The following is an 18961-nucleotide window of genomic DNA, read 5'->3' as shown; positions in this document are numbered from 1 at the left end:
TCTCTGTTAGATTCATGACTATTTATGATGTTTTAGCTTATGTAAGAGCTAGAAGTTGGCTTATGAAGTTTAAAAGCTTGTTAATTTTCTTCAAATATCATAAAGAGAAGGCACCTCTTATTCTATGTGGGTAAGTACTATGAACTTTTAATAGCAATGCACTTGAAAATGTGACCTTTCCTACATTGTCAGAATAGATTACCATGATTTTCCCTAAAAAAACCCCACTAACATTATAGTCAACTCATTGACTGAGTGGGGAAGGAGCAGAGTGCTTGCTTTTCTTTCTGCATTCTGTTTCAGCAATTTCACTGACACCTCCAGTAGAGAGTAGATAGGAAAAAAAAGAAGAAGAAAAGGATGGTCATATTTGGATTCTTCAAGTTTTAATTGCCATGTCTTAGGGTCACATTATGTCTTGGGCTTCTGTAATATTCTAGTATTCTTCTGATGTGAGCGAGAGTGAGAAATATCAATCTCAAAGACTGGATCTAGCTCTCACATTTCATCTGTGCCATGCGGTGTTTCTGCTGATGTCTATAATTAGGAAAAACACAGCATGGCCTTAATAATACCTATCACCAATTTCCAAAATGTCACAAGATACAAGTTTTACTTAACTTGTGTAGTTTCTTTGCTTTGTTATATAAGTTCTGAACCTATATAATTTTTAAAGCAGAAAGACAAGGTTTCTCTACTAAAGATGTCAAATGAGAAGATTCTGGGACCATTAATGCTAATAAATTTTAAATGGTTGTTAATATACTTTTCATAACAAATTATGATAATTTTTACTTTATTCCATGTATTAAGTTTAAAGAAAAATATAAAAAATTAAGACTCTAGGGTCTCGATATGTATCTAGGTAACTTCTTTTTGTCAGCCTCTACTTTCAATAAACAGAAACCATTTAAAAAATATATATCATAGAATATTTTTTCCTGTTCCTAATTTTAATCAGCACTAGTGTTTTCTCTAAATTTATTTATCTCTTGCTTTTGATATATGAATATTTGCATTGTTGCATTGTCCCTATGTGCTATTAGCTTTAATTTTAAAAAATGCCTTCCAGAAAAACTCAAACAACTTAACCTTATACACCTAAAGGAGCTAGAAAAAAACAAAATCCAAAGTTAGTAGAAAGGAAGAAATCATAAATAAGCAGAAATAAGTGAGAGACTAAAAAAAAAAAACAAAAAAAACCCCAGAAAAGATAAATGAAACTAAGAGCTAGTTCTTTAAAAAGATAAAGAAAAATTAATAAACCTTTAGCCAGAGTCACCAAGAAAAGAAGAGAGAGCATCCATATCAATGAAATCAGAAATGAAATAGGAGAAATTACAACTGACTCCACAGAAATACAAAGGATTATAAGAGATTATTGTAAACAACTGTATGCCAATAAGATGGGCAACCTAGAAGAAATGGACAAATTCTTAGAAATGTACAATCTCCCAAGACTGAACCAACAAGAGGTGGAAAATAAGAACAGACCAGATACCAGTACTGAAATTGAATCAGTAGTTTAAAAACTCCCAAAAAACAGAAATCCAGGACCAAATGGCTTCACAGGTAAATTCTTCCAAACATGTAGAGAAGCATTAACACTTATCCCTCTCAAACTATTCCAAAAAATTGCAGAGAAAGGAACACTTCCAAACTCATTCTATGAAGCTTGCATCATCCTGACACCAAAATCAGATAAAGATACCACAAAAAAGGGGAAATTATAGGCCAATATCACTGACGAAAATAGATGCAAAAATCCTCAACAAATTAGCAAACCAAATTCAACAATACATTTCCAGGATTGCAAGGATGGTTCAGTATCTGCAGATCAATCGGTGTGATATACCACATTAACAAACTGAAGAATAAAGATCATATGATCATCTCAGTAGATGCAGAAAAAGCTTTTGATAAAATTGAACATCCATTTATGATATAAACTCAACACAGTGGGAACATTTCTCAACATAATAAAGGCCATGTATTACAAACCCAAAGCTGACACATACTCAATGGTGAAAAGCTGAAAGCATTTCCTCTAAGATCAGGAACAAGACAAGAATGCCCACTCTCACTACTTTTATTCAACATAGTTTTTGAAGTCCTAGCCACAGCAATCAAGAAGAAAAGGAAATAAAAGGAACCTAGATTGGAAAGGAAGAAGTTAAACTGTCACTGTTTGCAGATGACATGATAATATACATATAAAATCCTCAAGATGCCACCAGAAAGCCACTAGAGCTCATCAATGAATTTGGTAAGATGGCAGGACAAAACTAATATACAGAAATCTGTTTTATTTCTATAGACTAAAAATGAAATATGAGAAAGAGAAAACAATCCCATTTACAATTGCATCAAAAAGAATAAAATACCTAAGAGAATAAAATGCCTAACTAAGGAGGCAAAAGACCTGAATTCTGAAAACTGATGAAAGAAATTGGAGACAACACAAACAGATGGAAAGATGTACTGTGTTCATGGATTGGAAGAATTAGTATTTGTTAAAATGACTGTATTAATTAAAGCAATCTACAGATTCAGGGCAATCCCTATCAAAATACCAATGACATTTTTCACAGAAGTAGAACAATTTCTAAATAGAATTATTTAATTCTAAAATTTGTATGGAAACACAGAAGACCCTGAGTAGCCAGAACAATCTTGAGAAAGAATAGAGCTGGAGGAATCAGTCTCTCTGACTTCAGACTATGCTACAAAGCTATAGTAATCAAAACAGTATGATACTGGCACAAAAACACACACATAGATCAGTGAATCAGGATAGACAGCCCAGAAGTAAACCCATGTGTTTATGGTCAATTAATATATGACATAGGAGATAAGAATATACAATGGAGAAAAGACAGTCTCTTCAATAAGCGTGCCGGGAAAACTGGACAGCTACATGCAAACAAATCAAACTAGACTACTCTCTCATACCATGCACAAAAATAAATTCAAAATGAGTTAAAGCTTAAATGTAAGACCTGAAGCCATAAAACTTCTAGAAGAAAACATAGGCATTAAACTATTTGACATTGGTCTTAGTAATTTTTTTGGTATATGTCTCTTCAGGAAGGAAAGGAAAAGCAAAAAATAAACAAATGGGACTACATCAAAATAAAAGGCTTCTGCACAGTGAAAGAAACTCTCAACAAAATATAAAGGCCACTTACTGAATGGAAGATATTTGGAAACAATATATCTCATAAGGGGTTAATATCCAAAGAACTCAAACAACTCAACATTACAAAAACACATAACCCAATTTAAAAAAGGGCAGAGGATCTGACTAGATGATTTTCCAAAGAGGAAGACATACAGATGGCCTACAGGCACATGAAAAGATGCTCAATATCACTAACTGTCAGGGACATGCAAATCAAAACCACAATGAGATATCACCTCACACCTGTTAGAATGGCTGTTATCAAAAAGACAACAAATAAGTGTTGATGAGGATGTGGAGAGAATGGAACCCTCATGCACTGTTGGTTGAAATGTAAATTGGTGCAGCCATCATGGAAAACAGTATGGAGATTCCTCAAAAAATTAAAAATAGAACTACCATATGATCCAGCAAGTCCACTTCTGGGTATTTATCTGAAGAAAATGAAAACTCTAATAAGAAAAGACACACCCCTATGTTCATTGCAGCTTTATTTACAATAGCCAAGATATGGAAGCAACCCAAGTGTTCACTGATAGGTGAATGGATAAAGAAGATGTGGTATACATAATGGAATATTACTCAGCCATAGAAAAGAATGAAATCTTGCCATTTGGCACATGGCTGGACCTAGATAGTATTATGCTAGGTGAAGTAAGTCAAACAGAGAAAGACAAATACCATGATTTCACGTATATGTGGACTCTAAAAAATAAAACAAATGAACAAATGTAATAAAAGAGAACAAGAGTGATAGATACAGAGAACAAACAGGTGGTGTCCAGAAGGGAAGGAGTAGGGGGAGGAAAGAAATAGGGTGATTGAAAGGTACAGACTTCTGACTGCAAAATAAATGAGTCACCAGTATGAATTGTACAGGGTGGGGAATACAGTCAATAACTATATAATATCTTTTTATGGTGACGTAGCTAGACTTATTGTGGTTGTCGTTTTGAAATGTGTAGAAATAGTGAATCACTATGTTGCATAACAGGAACTAACAGTGTTGTAGGTCAATTTTACTTCAAAAACGAACAAATAAGCTCATAGGAAAAAAGATCAGATTTGTGGTTACCAGAGATTAGGGACTGGGGAGGTGGAATTGGATGAAGGCAGTCAAAAGGGACAAACTTATAGTTGTAAGATAAATAAATACTAGGGATATAATGTACTATGTGAAAAATACAATTAACAGTATCGTATGTTATATATGAAAGTTGTTTAGGGAGTAAATTCTATTCTATCACAAGGAAAATTTTTTTATTTTCCATTTTCTTTAATTTTGTATCTACATGAGATGATACATGTTCATTAAACTTACTGTGATAATCATTTCATGATGTACATTAAGTCAAACCATTATGCTGCTCACCTTAAACTTAAACAATGCTGTATGTCAATTATATCTTAGTAATACTGAGAGGAAAAAAAACCCAAAAAACATCCTAACAAACAAAAAATATGAGTATATATTTACAGAATCTAATGTTTCTGGTAAAGGTTAATGAAAACATTTCTTCTACTTGAGTGAATAATATATATAAGACACCAACTTAAAAAAAAAAATCTCCCCAGCCCAGATATAGATTAATTAGAGCCATATTTTATCTTTTTCCTTTATGATTTTTATGTTTAGAAAGTGTGTTTTATATATTTATATATTATCTATTATTTTATGTATTTATATTCTTCAAATTAATGTTAATATTTGTTTAAACAAATGTTGAAGTTCAGATTTTATACTTCTAAAGTGATCTGACATTTTATTTGGTCTCTTTTTTTAGGAATAATAAATTTCTTCTTTTTGTACATCGCATTGTATTTTCAGAAGAATTTGAATATGCTGGATATATTACAGCAATAATATACACTTATCCTATGATAGTACATCTGTGGCCAATGGCAAGAGAGTTAAATGTGTCAGCACTGATATTGGTCAACTACTACTTTGTATTTTTATACCTATTAGGATCAGCACTGAAGGTACTGTTTAAAATAGAAATACATCCTATAAAAAGAATAATTTAGATAATTTGAATCTATTTTGTCATATTATTGAAATAATTGATACTAGAAGTCATCTCCTGTAACAGTTGATAGGATCCTCGAATTTTAGCAATCTTTTTGAATTTTCTGAGTTTAGCAATGAAATCAGTATAATAGTCACAGTCTTGGATATCAGGTAAGTATCATAAATGAAGAAAATCTCAAAGGTTGGGTAAAAGAGAACTGAAAATCTAGACAGAGTGCTTCCCTCAAATACTCTCTGTAACAATGCAAAAAATAAGTGAATAAAGCCAAATTGGTTTGCTGGGTCCTTGTCATGATATGAGAGCTACTTTTCAGGATACATGCTTAAAAGATGAATTTATCAGTGTTACTATTTTCATACTTTATTATTTTTTTCTTTCTTTCCTTTTTTTTTTGCAAGGGGGACATAATTAGGTTTACTTATTTATTTGATTTTTCAGTGGAGGTACTGGGGATTGAACCCGGGACCTCAGGCATGCGCTCTACCACTTGAGCTATACCCTCCCCCCTTATTTTCATACTCTATTATTAATATCATTGCAGTGGATTTGTTTACTGTTTTTCATTGCTTGTCTTTGGCATACCAGCTTCATGATAGATTATATATATTTTGAGTGAAATTATAATTTTTGACGTCGGAGATTAAAATGGATGTTTTTGAATTTCAAATGAATGAGTTAAAACCTAACTTTTGGAATATAACTCATTTGTAGCTGAGGATTTAACTGTTAATTTTTTAGAACCCTCCCCCCTCCCCATATCACTGTATAGATGCTATGAAATGACTTTATAATTCTGTGTTTTCTAAACAGATAATAATTTTGAAAAGGAAATATTTTCATCAACATTGGAATATTTTGGAATTTTTTACCGTGCTCATTGGAATTGTTGATATATTCTGTTTATACTTTGTCAAATTGAGACCAGACAACTTGGTTCTTATTCAGTTTGCAGTAATAATAGGTTATTTCAGAATAATTAGATTTCTTCCTCTTATCAAGGTAAAACTTCACATTTTAAAAAATTGTGGGGTTTTTTTCCTACACTATTTGTCAGATGAATTAAGAAACCACATTATTTTGAAAGAAATGGGGCAGGTGCGGGGAGCTGTCTTTCCTCCTGGAACCCTCTCCCGACCGGTATCTGCTTGGCTCACTCTCTCACTCCAAGTCGTTGCTTAAATCTCACCTTCTCACAAAGGCCTTTCCCTGACCACACTACCTGCCCTCCCTACTCCCAGCTTTCCACCCCGTCTTCCTGATCCCCCTCCACCTGCTTACGTTTTATTTTTTTCTCCATAGCACTTATCACCATTTTACTGTATGTTGTGTATACTCTCTATGGGGTGGGGATCTTTGTTTTGGTCACTGATGTACCCTAGGACTCTAGAATGGTGCCTGATAAATCATAAGTTCTTCATAAATTATTTACTGGGTGAATAAATGAAAATGATGATGCTACTTGAAGCAGAATAACCCAGAAACAAGTTTTCCAAGTTTTAGTAAAATTTGCTGACAAAGCCCTAACTGTGCAGTCACTGTGCTCTCCTGCCTCAGCTTATGATTCGAAAAATTTCTAGCAAAGGTGGCTCTTGGATATCCTAAGTTCCTTATCTTACTGGTGAAGAAACAGGGGTAAAGAGAAGATTTATTCAGTTGGTAACTATCCCCCAGGTTATAGGGTGATCTCTCTTCTGAAATCCAGGCATGCGGAGAATGGGGGAAAAGGTGTAGGGACCTTCCCTTAAAGCTACAGAGGCAGCTATCCATTGAACTTTCATTTCTTTAGGGAGTGGCTCTCAAACTTGAGTGTGCATAGAATGACCTGGAGGACTTGTTAAAACACTGATTTCTGGGCTCATCCCCAGAGTTTCTGGTTCAGCAGGTCTGGAGTGGGGCCTGAGTGTCTATGTTCCTAACAAAGCTTCTGGGTGATGCCACGGCTGGTCTGGCAATGACACTTTGGGAACGTCTGCTTTAAGGGTGCTTTTCCTCGTCACATTTTCAGGCTTTTTTTCTTCTCTCCGTTATTCCAGATAATGATACCACTGCTGATAAGTATCATAGACGTGCAGATCAAAAAGCAGCTCAGCCTGATGTATAGTATTACAAAAGGCTATGTCAAAAGTCAAGAGGATACCAAATTTTTAATACGACAGATTTCTAGCCGAGAATCAGTAAATCAGGTGAGACACAAGCACTGATCATTTGGGGAAAACATCACTTAGGTGTATTAATTTCTTTTAAGACTCTGTCTGCATGTATTTGACCCAAGAGATTAAATTATAGCAAGTGAGGGGAATTCAGTTGTTTACCATGTCGGACAAGATCTGCAGGGAACAGTCTCTGCTCTTTAAATTTCAGCTGTCATGATCGAACTTATTTATGATTGTCACAGAAGAAAATCTACTTGCTTTTATTTTCTGAGTGCACAGTAGAGATTCTGTCTGTCTTGTAACACTCTCTGAAAGGTAGGGCACTTCAAAAAGGCTTCATGTAGGAGTTGAGATATGAACAAGGCTTCAAAGAAAGGGTAGGTCTGAAGTGGTGGGAAGAGAGAGGGAAAGAGAACAAAGATGTCACATTGAAAACTTGAAATGCCGGTACTGAGGCGTGAATGAGTGGTAGTATTTTACGATTATGTTTTTGTCATTCAAAACCCTCCTCATTTCCAGGCAGGAAAAGTCCCAAATGGGAGATGAGGGCATAAGCACATTAGGAACTCACAGATGGAAATAGTCATCTCCTGACCAGGTTTCCTCACGCCGGTCTGTCCATTCCAGGCCACTCTGCAATTTAGTCGAGTGAGGTTCCTAAAAGGGCTATATCAAGCTTTGTGTGTGATTTTCTGCTTAAGAGTATTCAGTGGCTCTGCATGGCTGAAAGGGTAAGGTCTTAGAATACACACACACACACACACACACACACACACACATACAGAAGACAACAGAGGTAATAAAAAATAATCATGCATAATTTGACCACTTGAAAATTAGTTGTAAAGTTATACCACCCTACCACTTTCCAGAGACAGCCTATTCATAGGAGAAAAGATTTTAGAAGCAGGAAGAGGGGAGAAGAAAGACAAGAGCCACTGAGGGGAGCAGAGAATGTGTTTTGAGGAGTTTGAGTGAAGGCACAGAGATTTGGGGGCAGTTGCTGGGAAATATAAGAGATGAAACAAATTCCCCTTTGGCATTTTTAAAGGAGACTTTAGTGAAGATTTAAATGACTTTTTGAGATGTGTTTAGGTATCAAACAGATGTTTATTCTGAAAGTGACAGGGTTCTAGAAACTGGCCAGTGGCCGCTCACCTTCAGGGAAGTCACCCATGCGTCCAGGCTTTCATGATTGTATTCTTTTTGTGGGCGTGAGCTGGTTCCTCTGCTCTCTTGGGCAAGGCCGTACTTTGGCAGTTTCACAGAGTTGCTGGAGGTCCAGTCTGGCATGAAGGGGGCTTAGCAGCTGCCTGTGCACCTCTGTAAGCAGGGCTGGAGCACAGCATACAGGTGCCATGTACAGGCTAATAATTTGGCACTTTCCCAATATTGAGTCAATGTTACCAAGCGAGAAGAAGTGACTTCTAAAAAATTTTATTTTTTATTGAAGTGCAGTTGACTTGCAATGCTAGTTTAAGGTGTACAGCAAAGTGATTCAGTTATACATGTACATGTATTTCAGGTTCTTTTCCACTACGTGTCACGACAAGAAATTGAATGTAGTTCCCTGTGCTATACCGCCAGTCCTTGTTTATCTATTTTACATATAGTAATGTATATCTGTTAATCTCAAACTCCTAATTTATCCCTCCTCTGCCCTTTCCCCTTTAGCAAGAGAAGAAACAATTTAATAAAAACTGTATGCCTCATTCCTGTATTCAAAATGAGGGATTTATGACGTGATTTTTCTAAACCAAAAAAACCAAAAAACAAACAAAAAAACCCCACAACACACACTCAACTTTAACTGCTTAAACTTTAGATATCAAACCAGTTGTTCCCTGTAAATAGCACTACACCATGCATTTTTCGGGTGCAGAATTTCAGTCATCTGTAGCCTGTCACCCCAGAGAACTTCCAGTTATTCAGTCCCAGGGCTGTTAGTGTGGTCCAGTGCAAGCTCCATAAAGACTCAAAACTAGAAGGTAAGCTCCATGAAGAGCCACGCCTGGGACATGGTCGGCATTTGACAAATACCTCTTGCGTGATTGAACAGAGATTGGTTAGACCAGAGTGGAGCTATTTCTTCTTTTATGTCATTTATGCAGGAAACATGAACTATTTGACACCATTTTGTCCTTATTCCACTTGCTTTTGTGCTTCCAATAGGCTGACTCCCCAGACAGCCACTCTGTTGGCCATCCTCTAGTGGGGCTGTATCCATGAGAGCTCTCCTTGGCGTACAGCGGAGTACACACTAATTCTTCCTGAGAAATATTAGGCACAGTGGTTATGTACGCTCCTGACCACACAGCATTTATCGGACTATGAGTACAAGCCTGGGGGAAGAAGCAGAATTAACGTAGAGGGAAGAATTAAGCCAAATATCTCCCCCAAATCATAAACTTAGTGAGATTTCTTCTACCATACTTCTTTTTCTCATATTTTAAAGCCTGAAATGTACTTGGTGTAATTAGAAATGAATGTTTTTCTTAACTTCTTACAGAAATTATATGAAATTTTGGAAACCAACAAACGAGATGCTGTCAAGGAGCTAGGTAGGTGGTTGGAATATCTGATTTCCTGAAATCGCACCTTATCATCCCATAATTTAACCAAAAGAAGACAAGTTCATGCTTTTATTCAACCACTCACTCATTCATTTAGTCATTCAATAAGCATTTCCTGAACACATGTGATAGGCCAGGTGTGCAAAAACTGGCAAGATCAGATTCCTTAAGGTTGTAAGAAAAAGACTAAGATTACCTTTGACAAAGGCTGTTTTTGTTTTGTTTTACTTTGTTTGCAAGGATACTTAGGAATGTGAGGTTGCAAGGGATATCATTTCTCAAGCATCTACAGTCACTCTGCTTCAGCTGAAACACACAGCAGGAGCCCTAGGATTTTACACGAAGCTTCTTAGATCTGCTTTTCTCATAAGGGGACTGTGGGCCAGGCTGTCAGTGTGAGAACCTGGTGGATGGTAGGCCCTTAATAAATGGACATTATTATAAAAGAAAGAAAGCAAAACCACTTTGTATTCATAAGGACATTGTAAGATGCCCTATGGATTTACGAGGTTCGTACTTTCCATATCAAAACTGAAAGAACATGGTCTAATGAATGAAACTGTAAGTTTGGAGACAGTAGTTCAGAATGTTTCTGCACTATCTCAGAAAATCCTGGGCCCCTTGTTTCCATTTATGTATTAGGCAGATTTTTATTTCTGCGCTTTTAAAGATCAGTGGTCTAGGAGCTGCTGTCTTATGTTTTAGATCAGTATGGAATATTCCAGAGTTTTCTAGATTCAATCATGTAAAAGGGAGCACCTGTACCCATATGGTTACTGCAACTGATTATCGAACGCTAATTATGTCAGGGGCTGTGTCAATGGCTTGATATGCATTATCTCATTTAATCCTTATGCTTACTCCATGAGGCAAATACTATTATCACCTTCATTTTATAGATAATGAAATAGAGGCTTAGAAAGGTTAACTCGCCTGAGGTCGTATGGCTGGCAAGGGGCCAGGTAGACCTCAAGCCCAGGTGTATCTGACACCAAAACCTGTGCTCTTTCTTGGCCACGTTGTCCTTCAATTCACTGCTCAGCTCATTACAGGTAAAAAGTGACTGAGTCCCGTCCAGACGTCAGGCATTGTGCTCAAGGTTAGGATTACAAAGACGAAACATGCAGCTTTGGCCTCGACTCCCACCCAGTCCATTCCATGACTTCTCATGCTCGTTAAAGAGGAAAAGCTGTGCAATCTGATCTCAGAAAGACCCACCAGCCAAAGTCCAGGGGCTCTTTCACTCACTCATTTATTCACCCACCCATGGAAAATTATATAATATGGAGGATGAGGCAAATAAGGAAATATAATCATACTACAAGGCCATGAGTGACATGGTGGAGATGTGTAGGAGGTGCCACAGAAATAAGGTGGAGGGATTGTCTCTCAGCAGGTAAAGGAAGCCCTTTTTCAATTTTCTCATCCATAAAACGGAGATGAAAATAACTTCAGTCCTACCAGCCTCACAAGTGCTGTATGAAACAGGAATGAAAGAATATTGTGTAAATACTTTGAAAATTGTGAACTATTATACGAGTGTTAGTTATTATTACAGTTACTGCATTCTTTGCTTACTGATAGTTTTATTTGCTACAGGACTCATAGAACACGAGGGTCGTGATGTTGTCATTGCTTTGAAGACTAAGCAGGCGATCCGGAACGTGATTGCTAAAGCTCTGGAAAGCCTCACCTTCCTTTGGTCAAGAGGCATTATTGATAAATACGAGGGCATTGAGCTGAATAAGGTAATAAAGTAATTTTCCATATTGCTTGATTCCATGAGCCACCACCCAAGGCTGCATTGTTGTTCCAGCAGAGTGTAATGAACAAGGGACACTGGAAAAAGAGCAATTCATGCCAGGTGTTAACTCTGTAGTTGCCTAAGCCTTTGTTAATGCCAGTGGCAACTAGTGCCAATGCCACCTAGTGCACTCTGTGTCAAAACCACTTGGTTGCAAATAACAGAACCAACCTGAGGTAGGTTTAGCAAAGAAATGGTGTTGGAGGATTTATTATAAGGACACACAGTGCCTTACAGAACCCATGGTGGCCAGACCACATGGCCAGACTTTGGGAAGAGGCTTGTACCACGACCTCCAAAGTATTTCAGATTCTCCATTTCCTAACCAGGTTGCCCTCTGTGGCATCTTCTTTTGGCTCCCTCTACAAACTCACTAGATTTTTCTGCCTCTCTGTCTACTGGTGGAATATGTTCTTCCCAGTCCCATAATCTGTGACAAGGGAGGTGGTAATCATATATTGTTAATGTAGTCGGTAGGGGACCTGTGTGTGTGTGTGTGTGTGTGTGTGTGTGTGTGTGTTGGTGGATTTCAGGGAGGGGGCAATTCTGAGAGGAGAGGAACAGGGAAGACACCCTAATTGGTTAGCTGATAAATGGACTTCTGAAAAATTATACATTTGCAAAAATACTAGGAACATAAGACAGAGGGGAAAATGTTGAATGTTTAATCCCATCACTCAATCACATACACCATTTAGCCTGCATATTGTGCAGATTGGAATGTTCTTTCTATCCTGTTCAAAAGTCTTTCTGCTTCCTAGCATAAAGAAGGAAAATTCAAGTTCTGGGCCCATATCCTGCCTGTTTTCCTAATGATAAGCCACTGCCGTGTGTCATGTGCTTTTTCTTGTCACTGGCACCTTTCAGCCAGAGGCCACCATGGACTGTGCTTCTGGGCATTCTCTGGACATAGTCCCCTCTCCATGGCCCCAGAAGGGAGGGAAGTGGATGTGGGACAGGCCAGCTTTCCCCTTTATAGCTCTACCTCTTTTGTCTCTGTAATATCATGGCAAAGGACTAAATGCATAACATAATTTCTCCTTAGTGTCTGTCAGAGGGACAAAAGGGGATGCTTTACAGTATTCTTCATGTTACACCTCTGTGCACATGGTGTTTTGTATTTTTGTGTGTTTTCATCAATTTGAAGATTACATAAGATTCAGTTGAATGATGCCCATTAATCAAAATAAATAAAAAATACCCCTTATGAAAAGAGGGGATCGTTTTTTTCACTACAGGTTTGTTTGGAAAGATAATGGTAATCCTCCAACAGTTATTTATTGAAAGCCTACTAATTGCCTAGTTTTCACCAAAGAGATATAATTATCAATCCCAGGTCATAAGGAACTAGGTAAGTCTAGTCAATTTAATTGAGTAAATGTATGTTGAATACCTACTTATGTCATGGACTCTGGAGGAGATTGGGATACTTAATGAGCACAACACTGACCCCAAAGGCCATGGGCTCTGCTCATTATTTCATTTAGTCATTTATTCAGCCAATCAACAAAAGTTACATACAACATACAAGTAAAAATAATGATACTACATATAATATAATGAGTTCCATAAGGGAGATTTGTAAGAGATACCGTGAGAAAAAGGGAAATAAGAGATTATCTCTTACTGGTGGGGGAAGCCAGAGAAGGCTTTTCAGAGGCCACAAAACTAAAACTATATACTCCAAAATCAGAAGAATTTAGAGAAGCAAATCATACACATGAAGAAAAAAATTTGAGAGAACCTGGCATTAAATCATACAGGAATCAACTGTGAAGTTTAGACAATTTGAGATTAAGACAGAGTAGAATACAACTGCTAATTGAATTGTAAAGATGATAAATTCAATATGAGTTAATATATCAGTGAAAATAATAATAAGGGGAGAATAGGGACCAAAAAGGTCACAGGACAATTTAAAGGATGAGAGACCAGTTAGAATGGCCATCATCAAAAAGTCTACAAATAATACATTCTGAAGAGGGTTTGGAGAAAAGGGAACCCTCCTACACTTTTAGTGGGAATGTAAATTGGCGCAGCCACTACAGAGAACAGTATGGAGGTTCCTTTAAAAACTAAAAATAGAGCTACCATATATATGATCCAGCAGTTCAACTCCTGGGCATATATTTGGAAAAGATGGAAACTATAATTTGAACACCCCAATGTTCATAGCAGCATTATTTACAATAGCCAAGACATACAAGCAACCTAAGTGTCCATCAACAGATGAATGGATAAAGAATATGTGTAAAAAAAAAAAAAAGAAAAAGAAAATGTGGTATATGTATATTATATATATATATATATGTAAAATGGAGTATTACTTAGCCATAGAAAAGAATGAAATCTTGCCATTTGCAGGAACATAAATGGAGCTAGAGTTTATCATACTAAGTGAAGTCAGTCAGACAGAAAAAGATAAACATTATATGATATCACTTACATGTGGAATCTAAAAAATAATACAAATGAACTTATTTACAAAACAGAAACAGACTCACAGACATAGAAAACAAACTTGTGGTTACCAAAGGGGAAAGAGGGGAGGAAGGGATAAATTAGGAGTTTAGGATTAAAGGATGCACACTACTATATATAAAATAGATAAATAACAAGGACCTACTGTATAGCACAGGGAACTATATTCAATATCTTGTAATAATCTATTATAGAAAAGAATCTGAAAAAGAATACATATGTACAAAACTGAATCACTTTGCTATATACCTGAAACTAACGCAACATTGTAAATCAACTCTACTTCAATCAGAAAAAATAAAATATAAAAAAATTAGATGAGAGAAGCTCTGAGTCAAAATCATGATTAAATTTGCATAACAGTATCTTATTTACGTATTTATTTATTTTTACCTAATGTCCCTTTTCTATTATGGAATCTGATCACCATTATTTTGATTGTGTGTTTTTAGGTACTTCTTGCAAAAATAAAAGCACTGAATAACTTTCCAATGGCAATCCCACCCCCTACTCCTGACAAATACCTTAATAATATCATTTGGCTAGAAAATAACGATGTTCTCATTGAGTTCTTCAAGGTAAATATTTTGTCTTCTATTCTGGCTCAGGTTCAATGATAATTATTTTTCATCTGTTCCACTCCCTAATGCAAGATTTTAAAAAAAAAGCAAATTTATCCAAAGTAAGGATCCTGTAATGGCCAATGAAGGGTAAGTCAAAATGGAGGCCCAGGAAAACTCGGAAGCATAGATTTCATTCTGAGCCTAAAGGGAAAAGATTTTTTTTTTTTAATAATTGCTATCAGCTTAGGATGAGTTATCTATGTTACCTGATTATTACCAGTACCATCTTATTTTCTGTTGTAGACCTCTGGACAACAGAAGGTCTACAACACACTCTGGAAAATATTTTTTTTTAGTGTCTGAATTCCATTTTTAAATTACTATACTGGCAAGGCAGATAATATAAAAGTAAAACCATCTGGGTAGAGTATAAATAAGGAACAGTGAGGACTATGGTATATTCAAGAATTCATGCTCTGTCTAAAGTCAGCTGAATGTTGCTATAGGAATTTGTACTCTTTCAACAAATACTTACTGAATATCCTCTATACTCCATAGACTATTCTAGGTTTGGGGATGTGACAGTGAACAAAATAAATGAGAGTCCCTGCTTTCATGGACTTTATATTATATGGATGGAGATGGACAATAAACATACCAATATGTAAATAAATAGTCTGTCAGATAGATCAGAAATGCTGGCGAGAAAAGGGAATATGGTTGGGCAGCTATTTGATATGGGTGGTTAGGGAAGACTGCTCTGATAAGTTGACAGTTGAGAAAGTCCTAAAAGAAGTGAGGGAGTGAACCATGTAGATATCTGGGTGAGAAGTCTTCCAGGCAAGTGAAGTGACCTGAGGTGGAGCGTGCTTCCTGTATCCAAGGAACGTCCCTAAGCCCCCTGTGGCAGGACCAGTGATGGAGGGAGGAAGTGAAGCCAGAGCAGTTGTGGAGAACCTGAGTTTGGAGAACTTTTTAGGTCATTGTAAGGACTTTGGCTTTTACTCTGAATTAAATGGAAATGGATTGAGAAGTTTTAAACACAGAAGTGACATGATCGAACTGACGTTTTAAAATGATCACCTGCTGATGTGCTGGGAACAGGCTGTCTGGGGTCAAGGGCAAGCCAAAGACACCAGTTAGGAAGTGATTACAGTAAAGCAGGCATGAGATGATAGGTCCTTGGGTGAGTGAAAATGGTGAGAAGTGATCAGACTCTTGATACGTTTTGAAGAGAGAGCTTCGATGCTGATGGAGTGAGTGTTAGAGAAATGATGACTTCTAGGAGTTTAGTCTGAAAATAGAAAACAGCCTGAAAATGGAGTAACTATCTACTTAGATGGGGAAGAGAAGACTAATTTGGGGGAGATAACAGTCTGATTCTGAATAAGTTAAATTTGAGAAAGCTATTAGACATCCAAGTGGAGGTGTTGAGTAAGCAGTTAAATACATGACTGGCATTCAGTTGCGAGGCCACACTGGAGGTAGACATTTTGGAGTTGTCAGCACAGGGCTAATAGTCAAGGTCCTGAGACTTGATGAGATAACTTAAGGAATTATTATGGACATCCAAGGATTGAGTCCTGAGCTATCCAACATTTAGAGGTGGGAAGATGAGGAGGAATTAGCAAAAAATAATTGAGGACAGAAAAAGAGATCAAATTCATGGTTCCCAGAGGTGGGAGGTGGAAGCTGGGTGAATGGGAGAAGTGAGTCAAAGCGTACAAACTTCCAGGTTATAAGATAAATAAATACTGGGGTTGTAATATACAACATAATGGCTATAGGTATAAAGTCATACTGTATGGTATATTTGAAAATTGCTAAGAGAGTAGATTGTAAAAGTTCTTATCACAAGGAAAAAAAATTTTGTAACTATATGAGATGATGTATATTAACTTTTTATGGTTTTCATTTTGCAATATATGTATGTTAAGTCATTATGGTGTACAACTTAAACTTATATAGTGCTGTATGTCAATTATATCTCAATAAAACCAGAAAAAAAAGAACTGAGGAATTATTCATCAGGTAGGAGGGAGAAAAAAAGAATAGTATCTCAGATGCCAAGTGAAGAAAGAATTCCAAGGAGGAGAAAGTGATCAACTATGTCAAATGAGGCTGAGAGAGCAAATAAGATGAAGACTGAAAATTGGCTGTTAGATTTAATAACATAGAGGTCAGATTTTTAAAAAGAGGATCCGTAATCTGAGTTTTAATGTGAAAATTCCAAATCTGTAAAATTTGGCAACCAATTCAGAATTTTAAAAATACTATGTAGGCCAAACAAAATACATCTGTGGACTGGATGTGACCTATGGACAACCCGTTTGTGGCTTTAGTTTTAAATGGCATGGTAGGAATTTTAGGGTATATAATATTTTTTGTCAACTTATTAAAACCTGTTAGATCTTTGGAAGCAGGGAGACACTGTGACAAAGAATGGTTCTTGCTTTAGCACAGATTTGGTTGTGCTATACCTTGTGATCTAGGCATGGAGATATATAAGGCAACTGTCCATAATGAGGGCGGTTTTCCTTGTGTTTCTAGAAAGACAGCGATCATAGTGGAGTTTCTGCTGAGCCTTGAATATCTGATTTCAAGATACCGGTGTTTTCTTCATGCCAGAAATTTTTAAATTTTTCTTTTGAAATTGATTTCAAATTTAGTTAAATTAAGACTCCTTTGATTGAAAGTAACAAAACCCTACTTGAACTAGTTTAAGCAAAGGGGGAGCTTTGTTTGAAAGGATGCTGTGGTGGTATACAGAAACTAAGAAGCAGTTGACTAGCTAACCCAAGCAGGGTGGGAGTCAGGCCAATCTCGGGGTAGGTGGCAGGAATCTGTGGACCTTTCCTCTTACAATGATGACTCAGTTCTCAACAGCCAGGCTCTTTGTCTCTCAGTTTAAATTCTTGAGAGAGAAACCCAACTGGCTTAGCTTGAGTCAGATGTCCAGCTTTGGGGAGTACACGTGTGGCTGCGAGGACAAGGAGACCTGCTGGTCAGGGGCCACAGGTGATAGTTTGGAAAACAGATCTCAAATAAACAGAAGCGGGAGGTGACGGATGGGCCTGGACTGGGAGGAAGATACCTAAAGGGTGTTTATTACAATCTACATCCTGTTCAATTTTTTAAAATATCCAACTTTAAAACAAAATTTGAATTTAGCTCTTTATAGATAATGCTTTCCACAAGTATAACTAATTCACCATCCTGAAATGAATGGGGGAGGACTGGGAAAAACAGTGAGAAGATAACTCCATAAATTCAAGATTCCCATACACCTGAGGGGAGTCTATAACCAGAGCACAAACTTCTCCCCCTCCTTAACCTGACAGGCATACGCAAAGCTGTTGGACTCTCTCTGTCCCCTTATGGACATCTCCCACTCTTTACATGACCCTTTTCCTTAATATGTTGGCTTTTAATAGCCATTTAAATCAGATTGCACTAGGGTTAAAAAAATGTAATAAATTGGGAAAACATGGGCATTATTCTCATTAGGGACTGCCCAGGAATTACGGGGATGACTAAAATCCATTCGTAATCAAAACAGACACCCTCTACTGTAGACGTTAATTTCAGTCTTGGTCTCCATCCCAGCCACGACTGTTTTTAATTTTCACTCCTCCTCCCTTCTTTCATCCTCCGGCTGCTATGGTTAATTAAAAAGGTAACAGTCTATAAAGATAAGCCTGAAGAAAATGGTAGAAAACCAAGGCCTGAATAATACATAAGCTGGATAATTGGCTCTAGGTGAGCTTTCTAAAAATATTGTGAAGTCATCCATGCTTATTTCAATGCTGTCAAATAATTCAGAAGTAAAAAATGAAAGCTTTTCACTCCTCCCACGCTTAGAGATAACCACTGTGAGTGATTTGGAAATACGTTTCCTACACATCTCTGTAAAATGCAAATCTGTCATCCTATTTCTCCTGTAACAAACCCATCAGTGGCTTTCCCCTGGTTTTGGGAAAAGCCTACACTCTTTACTGTGCCTGTGAGACCCTGCAGACCTGGCTCTGGCTCACCTCTCCAGCCCTGCAATGTTCTCCCACGCTGCATTCTGACTTTTGTGGGCCCTAGGCACCCCTGCCTTCGTGGGCCTCTTCCTCAGTAAAAAAAAAAAAAAAAAAACAAAAACAAACAAACAAACAAAAAAATTATACT

The 18961-nt window shown here is 37.0% G+C and overlaps 1 protein-coding gene across 1 annotated transcript in view; it reads left to right on the top strand.

Annotated features, from left to right (window-relative positions):
* SLC9C2 (solute carrier family 9 member C2 (putative)) overlaps positions 1 to 18961 on the top strand; it is a 69065-nt gene that overhangs the window by 33801 nt on the left and 16303 nt on the right. The window contains exons 15-21 of the mRNA XM_074349815.1: positions 11 to 130; positions 4966 to 5164; positions 6025 to 6213; positions 7248 to 7397; positions 9877 to 9928; positions 11540 to 11688; positions 14678 to 14803. Coding sequence (XP_074205916.1) covers positions 11 to 130; positions 4966 to 5164; positions 6025 to 6213; positions 7248 to 7397; positions 9877 to 9928; positions 11540 to 11688; positions 14678 to 14803 — 985 coding nt within the window. The remainder of the gene's footprint in view (positions 1 to 10; positions 131 to 4965; positions 5165 to 6024; positions 6214 to 7247; positions 7398 to 9876; positions 9929 to 11539; positions 11689 to 14677; positions 14804 to 18961) is intronic.

The sequence above is a fragment of the Camelus bactrianus genome, chromosome 21 (genome assembly GCF_048773025.1).
Source record: "Camelus bactrianus isolate YW-2024 breed Bactrian camel chromosome 21, ASM4877302v1, whole genome shotgun sequence".
NCBI classification, from domain to species: domain Eukaryota; kingdom Metazoa; phylum Chordata; class Mammalia; order Artiodactyla; family Camelidae; genus Camelus; species Camelus bactrianus.
This window is presented reverse-complemented; position numbering and strand designations above follow the sequence as displayed.